The following is a 23,518-nucleotide window of genomic DNA, read 5'->3' on the forward strand; positions in this document are numbered from 1 at the left end:
TGAGAAGCATCGGAAGAGATAAATTGATGTGTCCGTCAAAACGATCTCCACAACAGTGGGGGCGACACAGCGGAGAGCTGTGGTGTTCTCGCGGGCCATGTTTGGCCCGCGAGATCTTTATAGTAGTGGGGTTGGTCAGAGTGGCGGCCACTACCTAACTCGTGCCATTTTTTCCTTCAGGTCCGCCTCCTTGTCGAGGTTGTGGTGACCTCCTGATTTTTCTTGAAACAAGCAAGCAATTTTAAAAAAAACATTAATTTCTGGAAAAGGCAAACAAAACATGAAATATTAAGATTTTTTGAAAACAGGACAATTTTTAAGGCGGAGAAACAAACATTTTTTAATTTTGTGAACAATTTTAAAAAATGGAAACTTGTTTTGAACATTCAAAACCATTTTCGAAAATGTCATTTTAATCACGAACATTATTTTGAATTTGTGAACATTTCAATAAAAATAATATTTTTCGAACTTATATTATTTTTAAAATGAAATTATTTTACAAATCTCAAACAATTTTGGATTTTTGGTGAAAAAATTCGAACATTTTAAATTTCGATCAAATTTTGAACGACAATAAAAATTTAAAGATTTAACGAAAATTAGGACAAAACCGAAATTTTGGAAAATTAAAAGAAAATTCTTATGACAAAAGGAAAAAATAACTTGGAAGGGAAAGAAGAAAAATAGAAAAAGAACACACAAAAAATGAAAATAGGCTGACCCAACAATGGGCGATCGATGGGAAGCTCCATCTATATGTCGCTTTGTGCGACAAATAAAGATTACCAGCTTTGTGCGCAGGACTTAAATGGGTGTCTTTTCTGGGCCTTACCACGTGCGTCCCACGTATAAAATTCTGGACGAAACTCTTTATTTTACTTTCTAGCAGATGGACCACAAAAATTTAGTACCACCTTGGATATTAAAAAAATTCAATGATGAAAGGATGAAAAAATTGAAGAAACGCACCTTGCTATATTATTAGGGAATGATTTGTAATCTGTATTCGTGCATTACAAGTGCGGTCAACAATTGGATGCCTCGTTTAATTTTCTTGAAAGAGCTTCAACATTCTGTCGTGAAAGACATGTCGCCTTGTCTAATTTTAAATCTGAAAGACCATCAGCAAGCGGGCAAGGCTTATTTTATCAAACTAAGGATAGTTTAATTTGCCTGTATCGTCTCTTTGCAGGATGAATGATCTATCTTATTCACTATCATTATAGTATATTTTTCCTCCAAACCTAAGCCGTGAGAATCAAAGGAGCCCAGTGCATACAAGTTCAGGAGATCTCCAAGTTCTCGGAAGCTCGTGTACATTTTGTGTGTTCAAGCAGCCGATAAATTTTCCAATGGTATTAGCAAGATACATCCACCCTCGATCCATAAACCAACGTTCCATACATGTCCGGATTAATTACAGACGTATATATGATCAGTCAACCGACACATACTTATTAATCGGGCCCAAACGATTCCAACTAACTAATCCTCCCAATCACGAGCATACGATGCCGGAGGAGAAGGGCTTGAGGCTGAACTTGGTGGCCGACGCGTAGTTGAACTTGATGTGATATCCGTAGTACACCGGGGAGCCGTTGTTGAGGGTGCCGAGCTTGCCGTCGGCGTCCGGCCGGAAGACCTGGGGGTCCACGGGCTCGGAGGACTTGAACCCGGGGGCAAGCAGCTTGACGTCCGTCTGTGTGCAGATGCACTTGTTCACCACCTCCACGGCGTACTCCGGGTTCCCTCCGGAGTTCTTTCCCGTGGCGGTCTGGATAACATGGAGGTCCGATATGGTGCACTGCGCATTGCCTATTCGAACAAAAAAAAAGCAGTTGTTGATCAAAATCAGCATTGGATTATTTTTCCTATACGGATGAAGGCAGTGAATATGAATGAAGGAGTACCTCGGTTGCAGAGGGAGAAGAGCATCAGCATGGCGAAGATCTTCATCAGCTTGGCCTCCATTTTTCTCTCCCAGTTTAGCTGTACGTACGTGTGTGTAGTGCTTGTTGTAATGCTATTCTGCGTCGTCCATTGCCGGCTATTTGTAGGCGTTTTTATGGTGCAAGTGTTGATTACGCCATATTTACCATCCGTATGTAACGCTTTGATTTTATTACGATTCCACAATTAAGGAGGCTATATGCCAAGTATAAACCTGTGATATCAAATATGTTTAATCCGATTGGTTTCCATACAATAATTTCGAAAGATCACTTACTTCGATTTATTTCTATTTCACACTTGATTCTCCTAGATCTGGTCCTCCATCGTTTCATCTTTCCGATTTAGGGTTTTGTATCACGCATGTGATGCCCTCGTTTCTACCATGAAGAAGGTGACCAAGCAAGGAGAACTCCTCATCAATTTATTTTGGCATGGACATATAATTAGCTAGGGCCCATTTCTCTTTCTCTTCTCAAATTGTCTTGATTTAGGTAATTTGCAGTAATGATTGCACAAAGTAATTTGCATATATTCTTGTTACAGTTTAAATTCCTCAATCATGATCAACCTTGCTTTTTTAGGTTCGGGCTTCCCCCTTCCATTACGGACGGGACTTGCCTGCTCCGCCTCCGTGCTCCCATCCATGCTCCCGTTTACACATTTCCCTATCCGACGGTTCACCAAGTCTCATCCCCCATGTCTCTTTTCTGACCAAAATAAAGCGCTAAAAATCCAGTATTTCCGTCTGTCACCCGGTATAACAGTTAACAATCGTATTTGCTTTTTCCCAACAGAGGGCGTCGATGTCGGAGGTCCCTCGAGCTAACCCATATCGTATGTGTTGATGACCACGACGTCCACAGTGGCGTGTCTGACATAACAGCGGCACCGTCGGTCCTTACGTCGATGCTGGAGGTGAATCCGACTGTCCCGCATTCTAGAACGGCACCTGCATGAACATGTCACGTGCAGAACCACCGCTCGACGGCGTTCCAAGAGGACCGCGACTCCGACGAAGCCACCATGGTAGAGCCTGGAGTGCACCTCACCTTGCCATACAAGGAGCTCCGTGCGCGCATGAACAACATTAGTGTTGTCCGCAGCGGTTCACTGGCGAGAGGAGAGCTCGACGGCCGAGGGCCAGAGATGGAGGGCGATGGCTCGTCGTGGTGCCTGAATAGCGAGACATGTTAACTCTCCCAACTCCTTCACGTCTACGCACCCGTCGTTGTCGGCGTCCATGCGCGCGATCATGGTGGAAAACTCGCCGCCCGGGGATGCCCAGCTAGCCCATGGGAATGGTCTGCCTGACCTTGTCCTGCGCCTCATCATGTAGATGTCACCGAGCTGCACACGGGTGACCTCCGAAGTTGGCAAGCCGGCGTTGGGAGTACGGCGAGCTCACTGCGGAGGGCACGAGATGTGGTTCTTGGCCGGGGTTGTGCACGTATTACGGAAGGAATGAATAGTATTAAATCGTAGTATCTTTTAACTTTTTCGCAATGAAAAGGACGGTGGGGTGAGGAAAATTGCTGGCACCATCCGATGCCAAAGCAACGGAAGAGGAGCACGGATGGGAGCATAGAGGCGGAGCAGGCATGCCCCGTCCTTCCATTACTTTCATAATGAAAATACACCAAGTCTAACAGATGAAGATACAGGAGACAAGAAGTAGCGAGTCTAGGCATTGTCAGGAAACCCGTTGCGTACGTCCCCAATCCGTAGGCACACTACCGGGCAATAACAACTAACCCCCCCCCCCCCCCCCCCCCCAAAGATACTTTTAGAAGACATCGGCTGAGCCCAAAGAAAGGCTCTATCCTAGCCCAACTTTAAATTAACAAAGGTACCAACCGACTAGGATTACAATAATCAACCACTTAAAAGCAACAACAAAAAGAAAGAAACTGAGGTGAAACAACCTCGGGTCAGACATGGTGCAAACAAGACAGTGCACATGCCAAAGACAACAAAAGCAACTACCAAGACAAACTGAAGAAATGAGCTTGATCCGCCATGGTCTTCGTCTGCCAAAGCAACCATCACTACTAGGCAATCGACACAACAATAGAAGGCCACAACCTTCTCGTCCTGGATAAAAAGGACCCAAATGCACGCATGGCGGCGAGGAGTACTACGGGAGGGACACAACTGAGTAGACCACATTAGCTCCACAAGAGACCTGCTATCTCGATGGCATGATCAGGAAGGAGGAGCCCACTCTAGGAAAGGAACACGAACCAAATCAATACGGCAAGAAAGGTCGACACCACCAAATTGTCGCCACTGAAGAACGAAGCCACCATGGCAGCCACCAACACATTCCAACATGGAAGCCACCCCTTAGATGATCACCTGATAGAGGTGCAGTTGGTTGATCAACCTTGTTGCCTATGTCTTAGCAACAATGACAACAAGTACCTTTTTTGGACAATTGACACCCTTTTATTCCTTTTCTAGTAATGTGCCTGTGCGTTGCAACGGATCCAAAGTAGAATAACACATGTTCACAAACTTTAAAGAAAACACTCTAGTTTTGATATACATATATCACTAAAAATATATTGTGTTTCACTCAAAATATATTCTTCGGTGTCGTGGAATTGTCACGGCAGATGTCCAAGTGAAAGGACTTAAGCGTGGAGCCATCGCAACTAGGAAGCTTAAAGGGGTTAAAATGGGACAAAGAACACGAGGGTTTATACTGGTTCGGCCCCTTGCGGTGAAGGTAAAGGTCTAATCCAGTTTGAGGTGGTATTGCTTAGGCTTTGATTACTAGGGAGCGAATCCGCTTGACCTAGCTTTCGATCTGATGTTACTTGCCCTGAACCGTCGCTAGGTCGTCCCTTTATATACAGAGGTCGACGCCCAGCGGCTCACAGAGTCCCGACCGACTCATAAACAGTGTCCAGCTCGGTCTCTAACTATTACTGCCTTATAATACAAGTCACGCACATATGGCGGTTTATCTTTACGGGCCTTAACTCGCCTTTGGGCCTTGGGCCCTTAACTGAACCGCCATCTTCCAGAGCTGTCTTGGGCTTCTTGAATCGCCATAGGTATGACCCGGCCCCTCCTGGGAGGGTTATACCTAATAGTTACATCCCCAACATTAGGCCCCAGATTGATTTGAACCGGTTCATGTCAATCTTCAACACTTATAGAAAATCTTCTGCTCTTCATTGTGCGAGAATTTTGTAACCCGCCATAACGTCATCTTTTGGATTTGTGATAACCCACCATGACATCATCTACCATTACTTCACACTTTATCCAACGTATCTCAACGGATCCTTATCGTAATGACCATCCCGAGAATCGAGGCGTCCTGGTAGCTGAATAACCATATTTTCGGCCTCCTCATTTTTCGCGCCCACTTTAAGAATCTTTCCTTATAAATAGGCACGACCGGTCTTTCCTCATTCTTCCCCTTTCCAGCGTCTTCTTTATCTCGCAACCCTTCTGCCGCTCGAGCTCCGCCGCCGCCGCCGCCGCCGAGCACCTCGTCTTCCTCAACCTCGGCCGCTGCATCAACCTGAGTCGATCCAGCTAACGGCGGCGATCCTCCGCAGCAGATTTGTAGCTGTAAGTTTCTGCCTTCTCCTACCCTAGATCCGCATTAGGGTTTGCGAGCTTCTCTGTGTTCTTCATAGTTCATCGTAGTTCACCTTTCAGGCTGTACCGCAAGCTTCTTTGATCTGAAAACGGCGTTAAACCAATGCGGTAGTTGTTTTATTTCCACTTTTGATATCAGTAGATCCCCTTTCCTGGAAGAAAAATCTTGTGAAAGCTCATGAATTCATCTGTACTGGTTTTTAGGTCTAGATTTATTTTTCTTTTCCTGAACAGTCGTTGATCCAAAATAATAGCTGCAGCCTGTGAAACTTGTTTATGTAATGCTTGAGAAAAAACTGCATTTGTTAGATCCATCTAGCCATGGCGGCTCAAACCGCGGACTTAAATTGAAATGCTCAACAGACATCATCCAACTTATCATGGCGGCTTAAATAATTTGCACTGCTCATGCCGGCTTACGTAACCTGACATAACTTAGTCATATACCATTAGGCCCCTTTGTAAGCCGCCATCTTGAATATGTACTGTAATATTTTCCTCTCCGGCTTAGGTTTGAACCGGCAATTTCATTCTTTGTTAGGCTTCTGTCTTCATAATGCCTCCCAAAGCACCCACTACATGCAATTGGGTCAAGTCCATCGTCACAGATAGTACATTTGATGACTTTGTGAAGACTGGCTATCTGCCAAAGAAGGAAATCATGTCCTACCGTGCACCTGATCCAAACGAGGAAAAGCCTCAGCTCAAAGAAGGGGAAGTCATCCTCTTTACTGATCACATGAACCGGGGCTTTTCCCCACCTGGCTCCAAGTTTTTTAGAGACGTCCTACACTTTTTTGACCTCCGTCCTCAAGACATCGGACCCAACTCCGTGTCTAATATTTGCAACTTTCAAGTATTCTGTGAGGTGTATCTTGGAGAAGAACCCAGCTTGCTGCTCTTCAGAGAGTTATTTTATTTGAACCGCCAGAATGAATGTGCCAATGGGCCTGGCTTGGAGCTTGGTGGGGTCCCAATCCAACGACGGAGAGACGCCATTTTTCCTTATGCGAATCCACCAAGTCACTCCAAAGACTGGAACCAGACATGGTTCGTCAAGACACTTCTCCGGCTGATGAGAACCCTCTGCCCGGCTTTCGTACCCTGCGCCTCGAGTCTAATCATCCTCTACCAGAGAAGTTGTCCGCTGCTGAACGCCAGAAACTCGCCCCTACCATGGCTAAAGTCAAGGCTCTTTTGGGGAATGGTTTAAGTGGTATCGACTTGGTCCGGGTTTGGCTTGCCTGGCGGATCATCCCATTGAGCCGCCGTTCTGGTTTGATGTGCACCTACACGGGCGAGAAGAATGACCCTTTGCGGCACAGCCCTGACGATTTACCTGACGACGTCATTGATGATATGACAAAGTCACTCTTGAACGAAAGCCTAGCAGACTGTGGCAAAGTGGGCTAAAGCCCTTTCTGCAAAGCTAACCCGGCTCCAGCGGTAAGCCGCTAAATTGAGTATTTTTACCTTCATCCTCGATGTTTTGTCTTTACTCAGACTTTTGCCGATTTTCACATTGGAAAGCAAAATATGATCATGAAGCTGCAAAGAGAGCCAGGAAGGCCAAGAGAGCCGCCAGGAAAGCTGCCGCCAAGAAGAAAGGAAACAAAAGCAGCGCTTCAGACTTGCTTCGACTAGAATATACCTCTGAGTCGGAGGTAGCCCTTGACTCTCTAGGCTCCTTTTTTAACCACCTTATTGACACTAATTATCATCAGGAGGAAACGGGAACAAGTCACGGAGTGGATGAAGAGGTAACTATTATTTCCTCCCACTCCGAGCCTTTGCCAAGACAGAAAGTCCGAAGAGTAACCCAGAAAGTAAGATTTTCACATCCTTTAGCTTATCAAGATCCTCAATTTCTTTTGAAGCGACAGATTCATGAGAGCCAGAGGTAGACCCAGACCAGCAAGGACGCACATCTCCTCCGGCTTACCAAATACACCAAGGAAGCGCCGGAACGAGGTCGCCTCCGACTTAACTCCTTTTTATCCTTTGGCGGGTTGATACGTCTCCAACGTATCTATAATTTTTTATTGTTCCATGCTATATTATATTCTGTTTTGATGTTTATTGGGCTTTATTATACACTTTTATATTATTTTTGGGACTAACCTATTAACCGGAGGCCGAGCCCAAATTGCTGTTTTTTTTGCCTATTTCAGTGTTTCGAAGGAAAAGGATATCAAACGGAGTCCAAATGGAATGAAACCTTTGGGAACGTGATTTTAGGAACAAACGTGATCCAGAGGACTTGGAGTCTACGTAAAGCAATCAACAGGGAGAGCACGAGGCAGGGGGCGCGCCCACCCCCCTGGGCGCGCCCTCCACCCTCGTGGGGCCCACGTTGCTCCACCGACGTACTTCTTCCTCCTATATATATCTCCGTACCCCCAAACCATCAGGGGCATCCACGAAAACATAATTCCACCGCTGCAACCTTCTGTACCCATGAGATCCCATCTTGGGGCCTTTTCCGGCGTCCTGCCGGAGGGAGCATTGATCACGGAGGGCTTCTACATCAACACCATAGCCTCTCCGATGATGTGTGTGTAGTTTACCTCAGACCTTCAGGTCCATAGTTATTAGCTAGGTGGCTTCTTCTCTCTCTTTGGATCTCAATACAAAGTTCTCCTCGATTCTCTTGGAGATCTATTCGATGTAATCTTCTTTTGCGGTGTGTTTGTCGAGATCTGATGAATTGTGGGTTTATGATCAAGATTATCTATGAACAATATTTGAATCTTCTCTGAATTCTTTTATGTATGATTGGTTATCTTTGCAAGTTTCTTCGAATTATCAGTTTGTTTTGGCCTACTAGATTGATCTTTCTTGCAATGGGAGAAGTGCTTAGCTTTGGGTTCAATCTTGCGGTGTCCTTTCCCAGTGACAGCAGGGGCAGCAAGGCACGTATTGTATTGTTGTAGTCGAGGATAAAAAGATGGGGTTTATATCATATTGCATGAGTTTATCCCTCTACATCATGTCATCTTACTTAAAGCATTACTCTGTTCTTTTGAACTTAATACTCTAGATGCATGCTGGATAGCGGTCGATGTGTGGAGTAATAGTAGTAGATGCAGAATCGTTTCGGTCTACTTGTCGCGGACGTGATGCCTATATACATGATCATACCTAGATATTCTCATAACTATGCTCAATTCTATCAATTGCTCGATAGTAATTCGTTCACCCACCGTAATACTTATGCTCTTGAGAGAAGCCACTAGTGAAACCTATGGCCCCCGGGTCTATTTTCCATCATATTAATCTTCCAACACTTAGTTATTTCTATTGCCTTTTATTTTACTTTGCATCTTTATCATAAAAACACCAAAAATATTATCTTATCATATCTATCAGATCTCACTCTCCTAAGTGACCGTGAAGGGATTGACAACCCCTTTTTCGCGTTGGTTGCGAGGTTCTTATTTGTTTGTGTAGGTGCGTGGGACTCGTGCGTGGTCTCCTACTGGATTGATACCTTGGTTCTCAAAAACTGAGGGAAATACTTACGCTACTTTGCTGCATCACCCTTTCCTCTTCAAGGAAAACCAACGCAGTGCTCAAGAGGTAGCAAGAAGGATTTCTGGCGCCGTTGCCGGGGAGTCTACGCAAAAGTCAACATACCAAGTACCCATCACAAACCCTTATCCCTCGCATTATATTATTTGCCATTTGCCTCTCGTTTTCCTCTCCCCTAATTCACCCTTGCCATTTTGTTCGCCCTCTTTTCCGTTCGCCTCTTTTTCGCTTGCTTCTTGTTCGCTTGTGTGTTGGATTGCTTGCTTGTCACGATGGCTCTACCTAGATTTGGTGATCTTCACCTTAAAAGGCTAGAAGAGATTGAAAGCAACGTCAGGAGTTTTATGACTTTACAATGTGAGCATAATAATTTCTTTAGAAACGAGCTTAAAGAACAAAAAGGCTTTATGGGTTATATGAATAAAGAACTCGATGATATGTCTAAGGAATTTTATGGTTTGAAATCTCAGATTCCTCATCTCGAAAAATTAATAGCTGAAGTTTCGGATAAGCATTCCACCTTAGTTAATAAGATGGCCGCTAAACCGGAATTTTTTTGTGAGAATAAAGATGAAGATCTAAAAGTTATTGATGTGTCTCCTATTAAATCTTTGTTTTGCAATATGAATCTTGATAGTGATGGGACTGAATATGAGCCACCCTTACCTAGAAGGCGTTCCAAAAATTCGGAGTTTTTAGATCTTGATGCAAAAATTGTTAAAAGTGGGATTGAAGGAGTCAAAACTTTAGATATCAATGAACCCACTATTTTGGATTTCAAGGAATTTAATTATGATAATTGCTCTTTGACAGATTGCATTTCCTTGTTGCAATCCGTACTAAATTCTCCTCATGCTTATAGTCAAAATAAAGCTTTTACTAAACATATCGTTGATGCTTTAATGCAATCTTATGAAGAAAAACTTGAGTTGGAAGTTTCTATCCCTAGAAAACTTTATGATGAGTGGGAACCTACTATTAAAATTAAAATTAAAGATCATGAATGCTATGCTTTGTGTGATGCGGGTGCTAGTGTTTCCACGATCCCAGAAACTTTGTGTGGTTTGCTAGGATTCCGTGAATTTGATGATTGTTCTTTAAACTTACACCTTGCGGATTCCACTATCAAGAAACTTATGGGAAGAATTAATGATGTTCTTATTGTTGCAAATAGGAATTATGTGCCCATAGATTTTATTGTTCTTGATATAGATTGCAATCCTTCATGTCCTATTATTCTTGGTAGACCTTTCCTTAGAACGATTGGTGCAATTATTGATATGAAGGAAGGGAATATTAGATTCCAATTTCCATTAAGGAAAGGCATGGAACACTTCCCTAGAAAGAGAATAAAATTACATTATGAATCTATTATGGGAGCCACTTATGGATTGCCTACCAAAGATGGCAATACCTAGATCTATCCTTGCTTTTATGCCTAGCTAAGGGTGTTAAACGATAGCGCTTGTTGGGAGGCAACCCAATTTTATTTTAGTCTTTTTTTGCTTTTTGCTTCTGTTTAGGAATAAATATTTGATCTAGCCTCTGGTTAGATTTGTTTTTATGTTTTAATTAGTGTTTGTGCCAATTTAAACCTGTAGGATCTTCTTGAATGATAGTTATTTGATCTTGCTGAAAATTCCAGAAACTTTCTGTTCACGAAAACAATTGTTAAAAATCACCAGAACGTGATAAAATACAGATTCCAATTTCTTCTGATCAATAAACAAATTTTCCAGGTCGTCCTATTTTGGTAGATTTTTCTGAGTTCCAGAAGTTTGCGTTAGTTACAGATTACTACAGACTGTTCTGTTTTTGACAGATTCTGTTTTTCGTGTGTTGTTTGCTTATTTTGATGAATCTATGGCTAGTAAAATAGTTTATAAACCATAAATAAGTTGGAATACGGTATGTTTAACACCAATATATATAAAGAATGAGTTCATTACAGTACCTTGAAGTGGTGTTTTGCTTTCTTTCGCTAACTGAGCTCACGAGATTTTCTGTTAAGTTTTGTGTTGTGAAGTTTTCAAGTTTGGGTCAAGATTTGATGGATTATGGAACAAGGAGTGGCAAGATCCTAAGCTTGGGGATGCCCATGGTACCCCAAGATAATCTAAGGACACCAAAAAGCCAAAGCTTGGGGATGCCCCGGAAGGCATCCCCTCTTTCGTATTCGTCCATCGGTAACTTTACTTGGAGCTATATTTTTATTCACCACATGATATGTGTTTTGCTTGGAGCGTCTTGTATGATTTGAGTCTTTGCTTTTTAGTTTACCACAATTATCCTCGCTGAATACATTTTAGAGAGAGACACATTATTCGGAATTTATTAGAATACTCTATGTGCTTCACTTATATCTTTTGAGTTATATAGTTTTTGCTCTAGTGCTTCGCTTATATCTTTTAGAGCACGGTGGTGGATTTGTTTTATAGAAATTATTGTTCTCTCATGCTTCACTTATATCATTTTGAGAGTCCTACAAAACAGCATGGTAATTTGCTTTAATTGAGAAATTAGTCCTAATATTCTAGGTATTCAAGATTAATAGAACTTTCTTATGAGTGTGTTGAATACTAAGAGAAGTTTGATGCTTGATGATTGTTTTGAGATATGGAGGTAGTGATATTAAAGTTGTGCTAGTTGAGTAATTGTGAATTTGAGAAATACTTGTGTTGAAGTTTGCAAATCCCGTAGCATGCACGTATGGTAAACGTTATGTAACAAATTTGAAACATGAGGTGTTCTTTGATTGTCCTCCTTATGAGTGGCGGTCGGGGACGATCGATGGTCTTTTCCTACCAATCTATCCCCCTAGGAGCATGAGCATCATGCTTGGTTTTTGATGACTTGTAGATTTTTGCAATAAGTATGTGAGTTCTTTATGACTAATGTTGAGTCCATGGATTATACGCAATCTTACCTTCCATCATTGCTAGCCTCTTCGGTACCGTGCATTGCCCTTTCTCACCTTGAGAGTTGGTGCAAACTTCGCCGGTGCATCCAAACCCCGTGATACGATACGCTCTATCGCAGATAAGCCTCCTTATAACTTCCTCAAAACAGCAGCCATACCTACCTATTATGGCATTTCCATAGCCATTCCGAGATATATTGCCATGCAACTTTCCACCACTTCGTTTATTATGACACGTTCATTATTGTCATATTTCCTTGCATGATCATGTAGTTGACATCGTATTTGTGGCAAAGCCACCATACATATTATTTCATACATGTCACTCTTGATTCATTGCCCATCCCGGTACACCGCCGGAGGCATTTATATAGAGTCATACTTTGTTCTAGTATCGAGTTGTAAATGAATAGAAGTGTGATGATCATCATTCATAGAGCATTGTCCCAAAAAAAAGAGAAAGGCCAAAAGAAAAAGAAAAAGAAGGCCCAAAAAAGGGGCAATGCTACTATCCTTTTTCATACTTGTGCTTCAAAGTAGCACCATGATCTTTATGATAGATAGTCTCTTGTTTTGTCATTTTCATATACTAGTGGGAATTTTTCGTTATAGAAATTGGCTTGTATATTCCAACAATGGGCTTCCTCAAATGCCCTAGGTCTTCGTGAGCAAGTAAGTTGGATGCACACCCACTAGTTTGTTTTGTTGAGCTTTCATATATTTATAGCTCTAGTGCATCCGTTGCATGGCAATCCCTACTCCTCCCATTAACATCAATTGATGGGCATCTCCATAGCCTGTTGATTAGCCGCGTTGATGTGAGACTTTCTCCTTTTTTGTCTTCTCCACATACCCCCATCATTATATTCTATTCCACCCATAGTGCTATATCTATGGCTCACGCTCATGTATTGCGTGAAAGTTGAAAAAGTTTGAGATTACTAAAGTATGGAACAATTACTTGGCTTGTCATCGGGGTTGTGCATGATGAGAGCATTCTTGTGTGACGAAAATGGAGCATGACCAAACTATATGATTTTGTAGGGATGAACTTTCTTTGGCCATGTTATTTTGAGAAGACATAATTGCTTAGTTAGTATGCTTGAAGTATTATTACTTTTATGTCAATATTAAACTTTTATCTTGAATCTTTCGGATCTGAATATTCATACCACAATTAAGAGGGTTACATTGAAAACTATGCCAAGTAGCATTCCACATCAAAAATTCTGTTTTTATCATTTACCTACTCGAGGACGAGCAAGAATTAAGCTTGGGGATGCTTGATACGTCTCCAACGTATCTATAATTTTTTATTGTTCCATGCTATATTATATTATGTTTTGATGTTTATTAGGCTTTATTATACACTTTTATATTATTTTTGCGACTAACCTATTAACCGGAGGCTCAGCCCAAATTGCTGTTTTTTTGCCTATTTCAGTGTTTTGAAGGAAAAGGATATCAAACGGAGTCCAAACGGAATGAAACCTTCGGGAACGTGATTTTCGGAACAAACGTGATCCAGGGGACTTGGAGTCTACGTAAAGCAATCAATGGGGAGAGCACGAGGAAGGTGTTGGGGAACGTAGTAATTTCAAACAATTTCCTACGCACACGCAACGAGAGGGGAGAGTGTGTCCACGTACCCTCGTAGACCAAAAGCGGAAGCGTTAGCACAACGCGGTTGATGTAGTCGTATGTCTTCACGATCCGACCAATCAAGTACCGAACGCACGACACCTCCGAGTTCAGCACACGTTCAGCCCGATGACGTCCCTCGAACTCCGATCCAGCCGAGTGTTGAGGGAAAGTTTCATCAGCACGACGGCATGGTGACGATGATGATGTTCTACCGACGCAGGGCTTTGCCTAAGCACCGCTAAAGTATTATCGAGGTGGACTATGGTGGAGGGGGGCACCGCACACAGCTAAAAGATCAATGATCAATTGTTGTGTCTATGGGGTGCCCCTGCCCCCGTATATAAAGGAGCAAGGGGGGAGAGGCGGCCGGCCAGGAGAGGGGCGCGCCAGGAGGAGTCCTACTCCCACCGGCAGTAGGACTCCCTCCCTTCCTTGTTCGATTAGGAGAAGGGGGAAAGAGGAGGAGGAGAAGAAGGAAATGGGGGCGCCGCCCCCCTCCTTGTCCAATTCGGACTAGAGGGGGAGGGGGCGCGGGGCCTGCCCTGGCCGCCCCTCCTCTTCTCCACTAAGGCCCATGTAGGCCCATTAATCCCCCGGGGGGTTCCGGTAACCCCCCGGTGTTGGGGATCGTAGCAGAAATAAAAAATTTCTACGCATCACCAAGATCAATCTATGGAGTTTACTAGCAACGAGAGGGGAGGAGTGCATCTACATACCCTTGTAGATCACGAGCGGAAGCGTTCAAGAGAACGGGGTTGATGGAGTCGTACTCGTCGTGATCCAAATCACCAATGATCCAAGCGCCGAACGGACGGCACCTCGGCGTTCAACACACGTACGGAGCGGTGACGTCTCCCACGCCTTGATCCAGCAAGGAGGAGGGAGAGGTTGAGGAAGAAGGCTCCAACAGCAGCACGACGGCGTGGTGGTGGTGGAGTGACAGTTCTCCGGCAGGGCTTCGCCAAGCACACGCGGAGGAGGAGAGGTGTTGGGCAGGGGAGGGGCTGCGCCTTGGATGTGGTGCTGCAGCCCTCCCCTCACCCCTCTATTTATAGGGAGAAGGGGGAAGGGGGCCGGCCCCTCTAGATGAGATCTAGAGGGGGGGCGGCGGCCAAGGTGGGAGGGAGCTTGCCCCCCAAGCAAGGGGGGCGCCCCCCCTTTAGGGTTCCCCCCAAACCCTAGGCGCATGGGCCCTAGGGGGGTTGGCTCCCAGCCCACTAAGGGCTGGTTCCCTTCCACCTACAGCCCATAAGGCCCTCCGGGGCAGGTGGACCCTCCCGGTGGACCCCCGGAACCCGTCCGGTGGTCCCGGTACAATACCGGTATACCCCCGAATATTTCCGGTGACCGTATGGTGACTTCCCATATATAAATCTTTACCTCCGGACCATTCCGGAACTCCTCGTGATGTCTGGGATCTCATCCGGGACTCCGAACAACATTCGGTAATCACATACAAACCTTCCTTATAACCCTAGCATCATCGAACCTTAAGTGTGTAGACCCTACGGGTTCGGGAATCATGCAGACATGACCGAGACACCTCTCTAGCCAATAATCAACAGCGAGATCTGGATACCCATGTTGGCTCCCACATGTTCCACGATGTCGAGGATTCAAGCAATCCCGTATACAATTCCCTTTGTCAATCGGTACTTTACTTGCCCGAGATTCGATCGTCGGTATCCCAATACCTCGTTCAATCTCGTTACCGGCAAGTCACTTTACTCGTTCCGTAATGCATGATCCCGTGACTAACTACTTAGTCACATTGAGCTCATTATGAGATACATCTCCGTCATACGGAGTGACAAATCCCAGTCTCGATCCGAGCCAACCCAATAGACACTTTCGGAGATACCTGTAGTGCACCTTTATAGCCACCCAGTTACGTTGTGACGTTTGGTACACCCAAAGCATTCCTACGGTATCCGGGAGTTGCACGATCTCATGGTCTAAGGAAATGATACTTGACATTAGAAAAGCTTTAGCAAACGAACTACACGATCTAGTGCTATGCTTAGGATTGGGTCTTGTCCATCACATCATTCTCCTAATGATGTGATCCCGTTATCAATGACATCCAATGTCCATGGTCAAGAAACCGTAACCATCTATTGATCAACGAGCTAGTCAACTAGAGGCTCACTAGGGACATGTTATGGTCTATGTATTCACACATGTATTACGATTTCCGGATAACACAATTAAAGCATGAAGAACAGACAATTATCATGAACAAGGAAATATAATAATAACCATTTTATTATTGCTTCTAGGGCATATTTCCAACAGTCTCCCACTTGCACTAGAGTCAATAATCTAGTTACATTGTGATGAATTGTACACCCAGAGTTCTGGTGTCGATCATTTTTCGCTCATGGAAGAGGTTTAGTCAACGGATCTGCGACATTCAAATCCGTATGCACTTTACAAATATCTATGTCTCCATTTTGAACATTTTCACGAATGGAGTTGAAGCGACGCTTGATGTGCCTGGTCTTCTTGTGAAACCTGGGCTCCTTGGCAAGGGCAATAGCTCCAGTGTTGTCACAGAAGAGAGTCATCGGCTCCGATGCATTGGGAATAACTCCTAGGTCGGCAATGAACTCCTTCATCCAGATTGCTTCATGTGCTGCCTCCGAGGCTGCCATGTACTCCGCTTCACATGTAGATCCTGGCACGACGCTTTGCTTGCAACTGCACCAGCTGACTGCCCCACCATTCAAAATATACACGTATCCTGTTTGTGACTTAGAGTCATCCAGATCTGTGTCGAAGCTACAATCGACGTAACCCTTTACGACGAGCTCTTCGTCACCTCCATAAACGAGAAACATACCCTTAGTCCTTTTCAGGTACTTCAGGATGTTCTTGACCGCTGTCCAGTGTTCCATGCTGGGATTACTTTGGTACCTTCCTACCAAACTTACGGCAAGGTTACATCAGGTCTGGTACACATCATGGCATACATAATAGACCCTATGGCCGAGGCATAGGGGACAACACTCATCTTTTCTCTATCTTCTGCCGTGGTCGGGCATTGAGCCATGCTCAATCTCACACCTCGCAATACAGGCAAGAACCCCTTCTTGGACTGATCCATATTGAACTTCTTCAATATCTTGTCAAGGTGTGTGCTTTGTGAAAGACCTATGAGGCGTCTCGATCTATCTCTATAGATCTTGATGCCTAACATGTAAGCAGCTTCTCCAAGGTCCTTCATTGAAAAACACTTATTCAAGTAGGCCTTTATACTTTCCAAGAATTCGATATCATTTCCCATCAATAGTATGTCATCCACATATAATAACAGAAATGCTATAGAGCTCCCACTCACTTTCTTGTAAACACAGGCTTCTCCATAAGTCTGCGTAAACCCAAACGCTTAGATCATCTCATCAAAGAGAATGTTCCAACTCCGAGATGCCTGCACCAGCCCATAGATTGAGCGCTGGAGCTTGCATACTTTGTCAGCATTCTTAGGATCGACAAAACCTTCCGGCTGCATCATATACAATTCTTCCTTAAGGAAGCCGTTAAGGAATGCCGTTTGACGTCCATTTGCCATATTTTATAATCATAGAATGTGGCAATTGCTAACATGATTCGGACAGACTTCAGCTTCGCTACGGGTGAGAAGGTCTCATCATAGTCAACTCCTTGAACTTGTCGATAACCCTTAGCGACAAGTCGAGCTTTATAGATGGTAACATTTCCATCCGCGTCCGTCTTCTTCTTAAAGATCCATTTATTTTCTATCGCTCGCCGATCATCGGGCAAGTCTGTCAAAGTCCATACTTTGTTTTCATACATGGATCCTATCTCGGATTGCATGGCTTCAAGCCATTTGTTGGAATCTGGACCCGCCATTGCTTCTTCATAGTTCGAAGGTTCACCGTTGTCCAACAACATGATTTCCAGGACAGGGTTGCCGTACCACTCTGGTGCGGAACGTGTCCTTGTGGACCTACGAAGTTTAGTGGTAACTTGATCATGATCGTCATCATTAACTTCCTCTCTAGTCGGTGCAGGCACCACAGAAAAATTTTCTTGTGCTGCGCTACCTTCTGGTTCGAGAGGGGTCATCTCATCAAGTTCCACTTTCCTCCCACTTACTTCTTTCGAGAGAAACTCTTTCTCCAGAAAGGACCCGTTCTTGGCAATGAAGATCTTGCCTTCGGATCTGAGGTACAAGGTATACCCAATGGTTTCCTTAGGGTATCCTATGAAGACGCATTTTTCCGACTTGGGTTCGAGCTTTTCAGGCTGAAGTTTCTTGACATAAGCATCGCATCCCCAAACTTTAAGAAACGACAGCTTAGGTTACTTTCCAAACCATAATTCATATGGTGTCGTCTCAACGGATTTCGACGGAGCCCTATTTAAAGTGAATGCGGCAGTCTCTAAAGCATAACCCCAGAATGATAGCGGTAGATTGGTAAGAGACATCATAGATCGCACCATATCCAATAGAGTGCGATTATGACGTTCGGACACACCATTACGCTGAGGTGTTCCAGGCGGCGTGAGTTGTGAAACAATTCCACATTTCCTTAAGTGTGTGCCAAATTCGTGACTCAAATATCCCCCTCCACGATCTGATCGTAAGAGCTTTATTTTCCTGTCAGGTTGATTCTCAACCTCACTCTGAAATTCCTTGAACTTTTCAAAGGTCTCAGACTTGTGTTTCATTAAGTAGACATACCCATATCTACTCAAGTCATAAGTGAGGGTGAGAACATAACGATAGCCACCACGAGCCTCAACGCTCATTGGACCGCACACATCAATATGTATGATTTCCAATAAGTTGGTTGCTCGCTCCACTGTTCAGGAGAACGGAGTCTTGGTCATTTTGCCCATGAGGCATGGTTCGCACGTGTCAAATGATTCATAATCAAGAGACTCCAAAAGTCCATCTGCATGGAGTTTCTTCATGCGTTTGACACCAATGTGACCAAGGCGGCAGTGCCACAAGTATGTGGGACTATCATTATCAACCTTACATTTCTTGGCACTCACACTATGAATATGTGTAACATCACGTTCGAGATTCATTAAGAATAAACCATTGACCAGCGGGGCATGACCATAAAACATCTCTCTCATATAAATAGAACAACCATTACTCTCGGATTTAAATGAGTAGCCATCTCGCATTAAACGAGATCCAGATACAATGTTCATGCTCAAAGCTGGCACTAAATAACAATTATTGAGGTTTAAAACTAGTCCCGTAGGTAAATGTAGAGGTAGCGTGCCGACGGCGATCACATCGACCTTGGAACCATTCCCGACGCGCATCGTCACCTCGTCCTTCACTAGTCACCGCTTATTCCGCAGCTCCTGCTTTGAGTTACTAATATGAGCAACCGCACCGGTATCAAGTACCCAGCAGCTACTATGAGTGCTGGTTAGGTACACATCTATAACATGTATATCACGTATACCTTTGGTATTGCCGGCCTTCTTATCCGCTAAGTACTTGGGGCAGTTCCGCTTCCAGTGACCGTTTCCCTTGCAATAAAAGCACTCAGTCTCAGGCTTGGGTCCATTCTTTGTCTTCTTCCAGGCAGCTTGCTTACCGGGCGCGGCAACTCCCTTGCCGTCTTTCTTGAAGTTTTTCTTACCCTTGCCTTTCTTGAACTTAGTGGTTTTATTCACCATCAACACTTGATGTTCCTTTTTGATCTCCACCTCCGCTGATTTCAGCATTGAATATACCTCAGGAATGGTCTTTTCCATCCCGTGCATATTGAAGTTCATCACAAAGCTCTTGTAGCTAGGTGGGAGCGACTGAAGGATTCTGTCAACGACCAGGTCATCCGGGAGATTAACTCCCAGCTGAGACAAGCGGTTGTGCAACCCAGACATTTTGAGTATGTGTTCGCTGACGGAACTATTCTCCTCCATCTTACAACAGTAGAACTTGTCGGAGACTTCATATCTCTCGACCCGGGCATGAGCTTGGAAAACCATTTTCAGCTCTTGGAACATCTCATATGCTCCGTGCTGCTCAAAACGCTTTTGGAGCCCCGGTTCTAAGTTGTAAAGCATGCCACACTGAACCAGGGAGTAATCATCACTATGTGACTGCCAGGCATTCAGAACGTCTTGAGTTGCTGGGAAAACAGGTGCACCACCTAGCGGTGCTTCAAGGACATATGCTTTCTTGGCAGCTATGAGGATAATCCTCAGGTTACGGACCCAGTCCGTGTAGTTGCTACCATCGTCTTTCAGCTTGGTTTTCTCTAGGAACACGTTGAAGTTGAGGGCAAAATTAGCGTGGGCCATTTGATCTACAAGACATATTGTAAAGGTTTTTAGACTAAGTTCATGATAATTAAGTTCATCTAATCAAATTATTAACGAACTCCCACTCAGACAGACATCCCTCTAGTCATCTAAGTGATACATGATCCGAGTCAACTAGGCCGTGTCCGATCATCACGTGAGACGGACTAGTCATCATCGGTGAACATCTTCATGTTGATCGTATCTGCTATACGACTCATGTTCGACCTTTCGGTTTCTTGTGTTCCGAGGCCATGTCTGTACATGCTAGGCTCGTCAAGTCAACCTAAGTGTATTGCGTGTGTAAATCTGGCTTACACCCATTGTATGCGAACGTTAGAACCTATCACACCCGATCATCACGTGGTGCTTCGGAACAACGAACCTTCGCAACGGTGCACAGTTAGGGGGAACACTTTCTTGAAATTTTAGCGAGGGATCATCTTATTTATGCTACTGTCGTTCTAAGCAAATAAGATGTAAAACATGATAAACATCACATGCAATCAAATAGTGACATGATATGGCCAATATCATTTTGCTCCTTTTGATCTCCATCTTCGGGGCGCCATGTTCATCATCGTCACCGGCATGACACCATGATCTCCCTCATCGTATCTTCATGAAGTTGTCTCGCCAACTATTACTTCTACTACTATGGCTAACGGTTAGCAATAAAGTAAAGTAATTACATGATGTTCCAGTTGACACGCAGGTCATAAATAAATTAAGAAAACTCCTATGGCTCCTGCCGGTTGTCATACTCATCGACATGCAAGTCGTGATTCCTATTACAAGAACATGATCAATCTCATACATCACATATATCATTCATCACATCCTTATGGCCATATCACATCACATGACACTTGCTGCAAAAACAAGTTAGACGTCCTCTAATTGTTGTTGCAAACTTTTACGTGGCTGCTATAGGTTTCTAGCAAGAACGATTCTTACCTACGCCAAAACCACAACGTGATATGCCAATTTCTATTTACCCTTCATAAGGACCCTTTTCATCGAATCCGATCCGACTAAAGTGGGAGAGACGGACACCCGCTAGCCACCTTATGCAACTAGTGCATGTCAGTCAGTGGAACCTGTCTCACGTAAGCGTACGTGTAAGGTCGGTCCGGGCCGCTTCATCCCAGGATGCCGCAAAATCAAGATAAGACTAGTAACGGCAAGTAAATTGACAAAATCGACGCCCACAACAACTTGTGTTCTACTCGTGCATAGAAACTACGCATAGACCTAGCTCATGATGCCACTGTTGGGGATCGTAGCAGAAATTAAAATTTTCTACGCATCACCAAGATCAATCTATGGAGTTTACTAGCAACAAGAGGAGAGGAGTGCATCTACATACCCTTGTAGATCGCGAGCGGAAGCGTTCAAGAGAACGGGGTTGATGGAGTCGTACTCGTCGTGATCCAAATCACCAATGAGCCAAGCGCCGAACGGACGGCACCTCCGTGTTCAACACACGTACGGAGCGGTGACGTCTCCCGCGCCTTGATCCAGCAAGTAGGAGGGAGAGGTTGAGGAAGAAGGCTCCAACAGCAGCACGACGGCGTGGTGGTGGTGGAGTGACAGTTCTCTGGCAGGGCTTCGCCAAGCACACATGGAGGAGGAGAGGTGTTGGGGAGGGGAGGGGCTGCGCCTTGGATGTGGTGTTGCAGCCCTCCCCTCACCCCTCTATTTATTGGGAGAAGGGGGAAGGGGGCCGGCCCCTCTAGATGAGATCTAGAGGGGGGGCAGCGGCCAAGGGGGGAGGGAGCTTGCCCACCAAGCAAGGGGGGCACCCCCCTTTAGGGTTCCCCCCAAACCCTAGGCGCATGGGCCCTAGGGGTGTTGGCGCCCAGCCCACTAAGGGCTGGTTCCCTTCCACCTACAGCCCATAAGGCCCTCCAGGGCAGGTGGACCCTCCCGGTGGACCCCCGGAACCCGTCCGGTGGTCCCGGTACAATACCGGTATACCCCCGAATATTTCCGGTGACCGTATGGTGACTTCCCATATATAAATCTTTACCTCCAGACCATTCCGGAACTCCTCGTGACGTCCGAGATCTCATCCAGGACTCCGAACAACATTCCGTAATCACATACAAACCTTCCTTATAACCCTAGCGTCATCGAACCTTAAGTGTGTAGACCCTACGGGTTCGGGAATCATGCAGACATGACCGAGACACCTCTCTAGCAAATAATCAATAGCGGGATCTGGATACCCATGTTGGCTCCCACATGTTCCACGATGATCTCATCGGATGAACCACGATGTCGAGGATTCAAGCAATCCCGTGTACAATTCCCTTTGTCAATCGGTACTTTACTTGCCCGAGATTCGATCATCGGTATCCCAATACCTCATTCAATCTCGTTACCGGCAAGTCACTTTACTCGTTCCGTAATGCATGATCCCATGACTAACTACTTAGTCACATTGAGCTCATTATGATGATGCAATACCGAGTGGGCCCAGAGATACCTCTCCGTCATACGGAGTGACAAATCCCAGTCTCGATCCGAGCCAACCCAATCGACACTTTCGGAGATACCTGTAGTGCACCTTTATAGCCACCCAGTTACGTTGTGACGTTTGGTACACCCAAAGCATTCCTACGGTATCCGGGAGTTGCACGATCTCATGGTCTAAGGAAATGATACTTGACATTAGAAAAGCTTTAGCAAACGAACTACACGATCTAGTGCTATGCTTAGGATTGGGTCTTGTCCATCACATCATTCTCCTAATGATGTGATCCCGTTATCAATGACATCCAATGTCCATGGTCAAGAAACCGTAACCATCTATTGATCAACGAGCTAGTCAACTAGAGGCTCACTAGGGACATGTTATGGTCTATGTATTCACACATGTATTACGATTTCCGGATAACACAATTAAAGCATGAAGAACAGACAATTATCATGAACAAGGAAATATAATAATAACCATTTTATTATTGCTTCTAGGGCATATTTCCAACACCCGGTACTCCGATATATATCCGATAACCCCCGGAACCATTTCGGTGTCCGAATATAGTCGTCCAATATATCAATCTTCATGTCTCGACCATTTCGAGACTCCTCGTCATGTCCGTGATCACATCCGGGACTTCGAAAAACCTTTGGTACATCAAAACATATAAACTCATAATATAACTGTCATCAAAACTTTAAGCGTGCGGACCCTACGGGTTCGAGAACTATGTAGACATGTCCGAGACACGTCTCCGGTCAATAACCAATAGCGGAACCTGGATGCTCATATTGGCTCCCACATATTCTATGAAGATCTTTATCGGTCAGACCGCATAACAACATACGTTGTTCCCTTTGTCATCGGTATGTTACTTGCCCGAGATTCGATCGTCGGTATCTCAATACCTAGTTCAATCTCGTTACCGGCAAGTCTCTTTACTCGTTCTGTAATACATCATCCCGCAACTAACTCATTAGTTGCAAGGCTTTAAGTGATGTGCATTACCGAGTGGGCCCAGAGATACCTCTCCCACAATCGGAGTGACAAATCCTAATCTCGAAATA

At 44.6% G+C, this 23,518-nt stretch overlaps 1 protein-coding gene across 1 annotated transcript; it reads right to left on the reverse strand.

Annotated features, from left to right (window-relative positions):
• Positions 1-1,501: 1,501 nt before the first annotated feature.
• Positions 1,502-1,974, reverse strand: LOC141042656 (uncharacterized). The gene is made up of 2 exons (XM_073511518.1): positions 1,914-1,974; positions 1,502-1,818 (listed from the first exon to the last, which is right to left on the reverse strand). The coding sequence occupies exons 1-2, from the start codon at positions 1,972-1,974 to the stop codon at positions 1,502-1,504; spliced, it is 378 nt and encodes a 125-aa protein (XP_073367619.1).
• Positions 1,975-23,518: the final 21,544 nt, after the last annotated feature.

This window comes from Aegilops tauschii, chromosome 3 (genome assembly GCF_002575655.3).
Source record: "Aegilops tauschii subsp. strangulata cultivar AL8/78 chromosome 3, Aet v6.0, whole genome shotgun sequence".
In the NCBI taxonomy this organism is placed as follows: Eukaryota; Viridiplantae; Streptophyta; class Magnoliopsida; order Poales; family Poaceae; genus Aegilops; species Aegilops tauschii.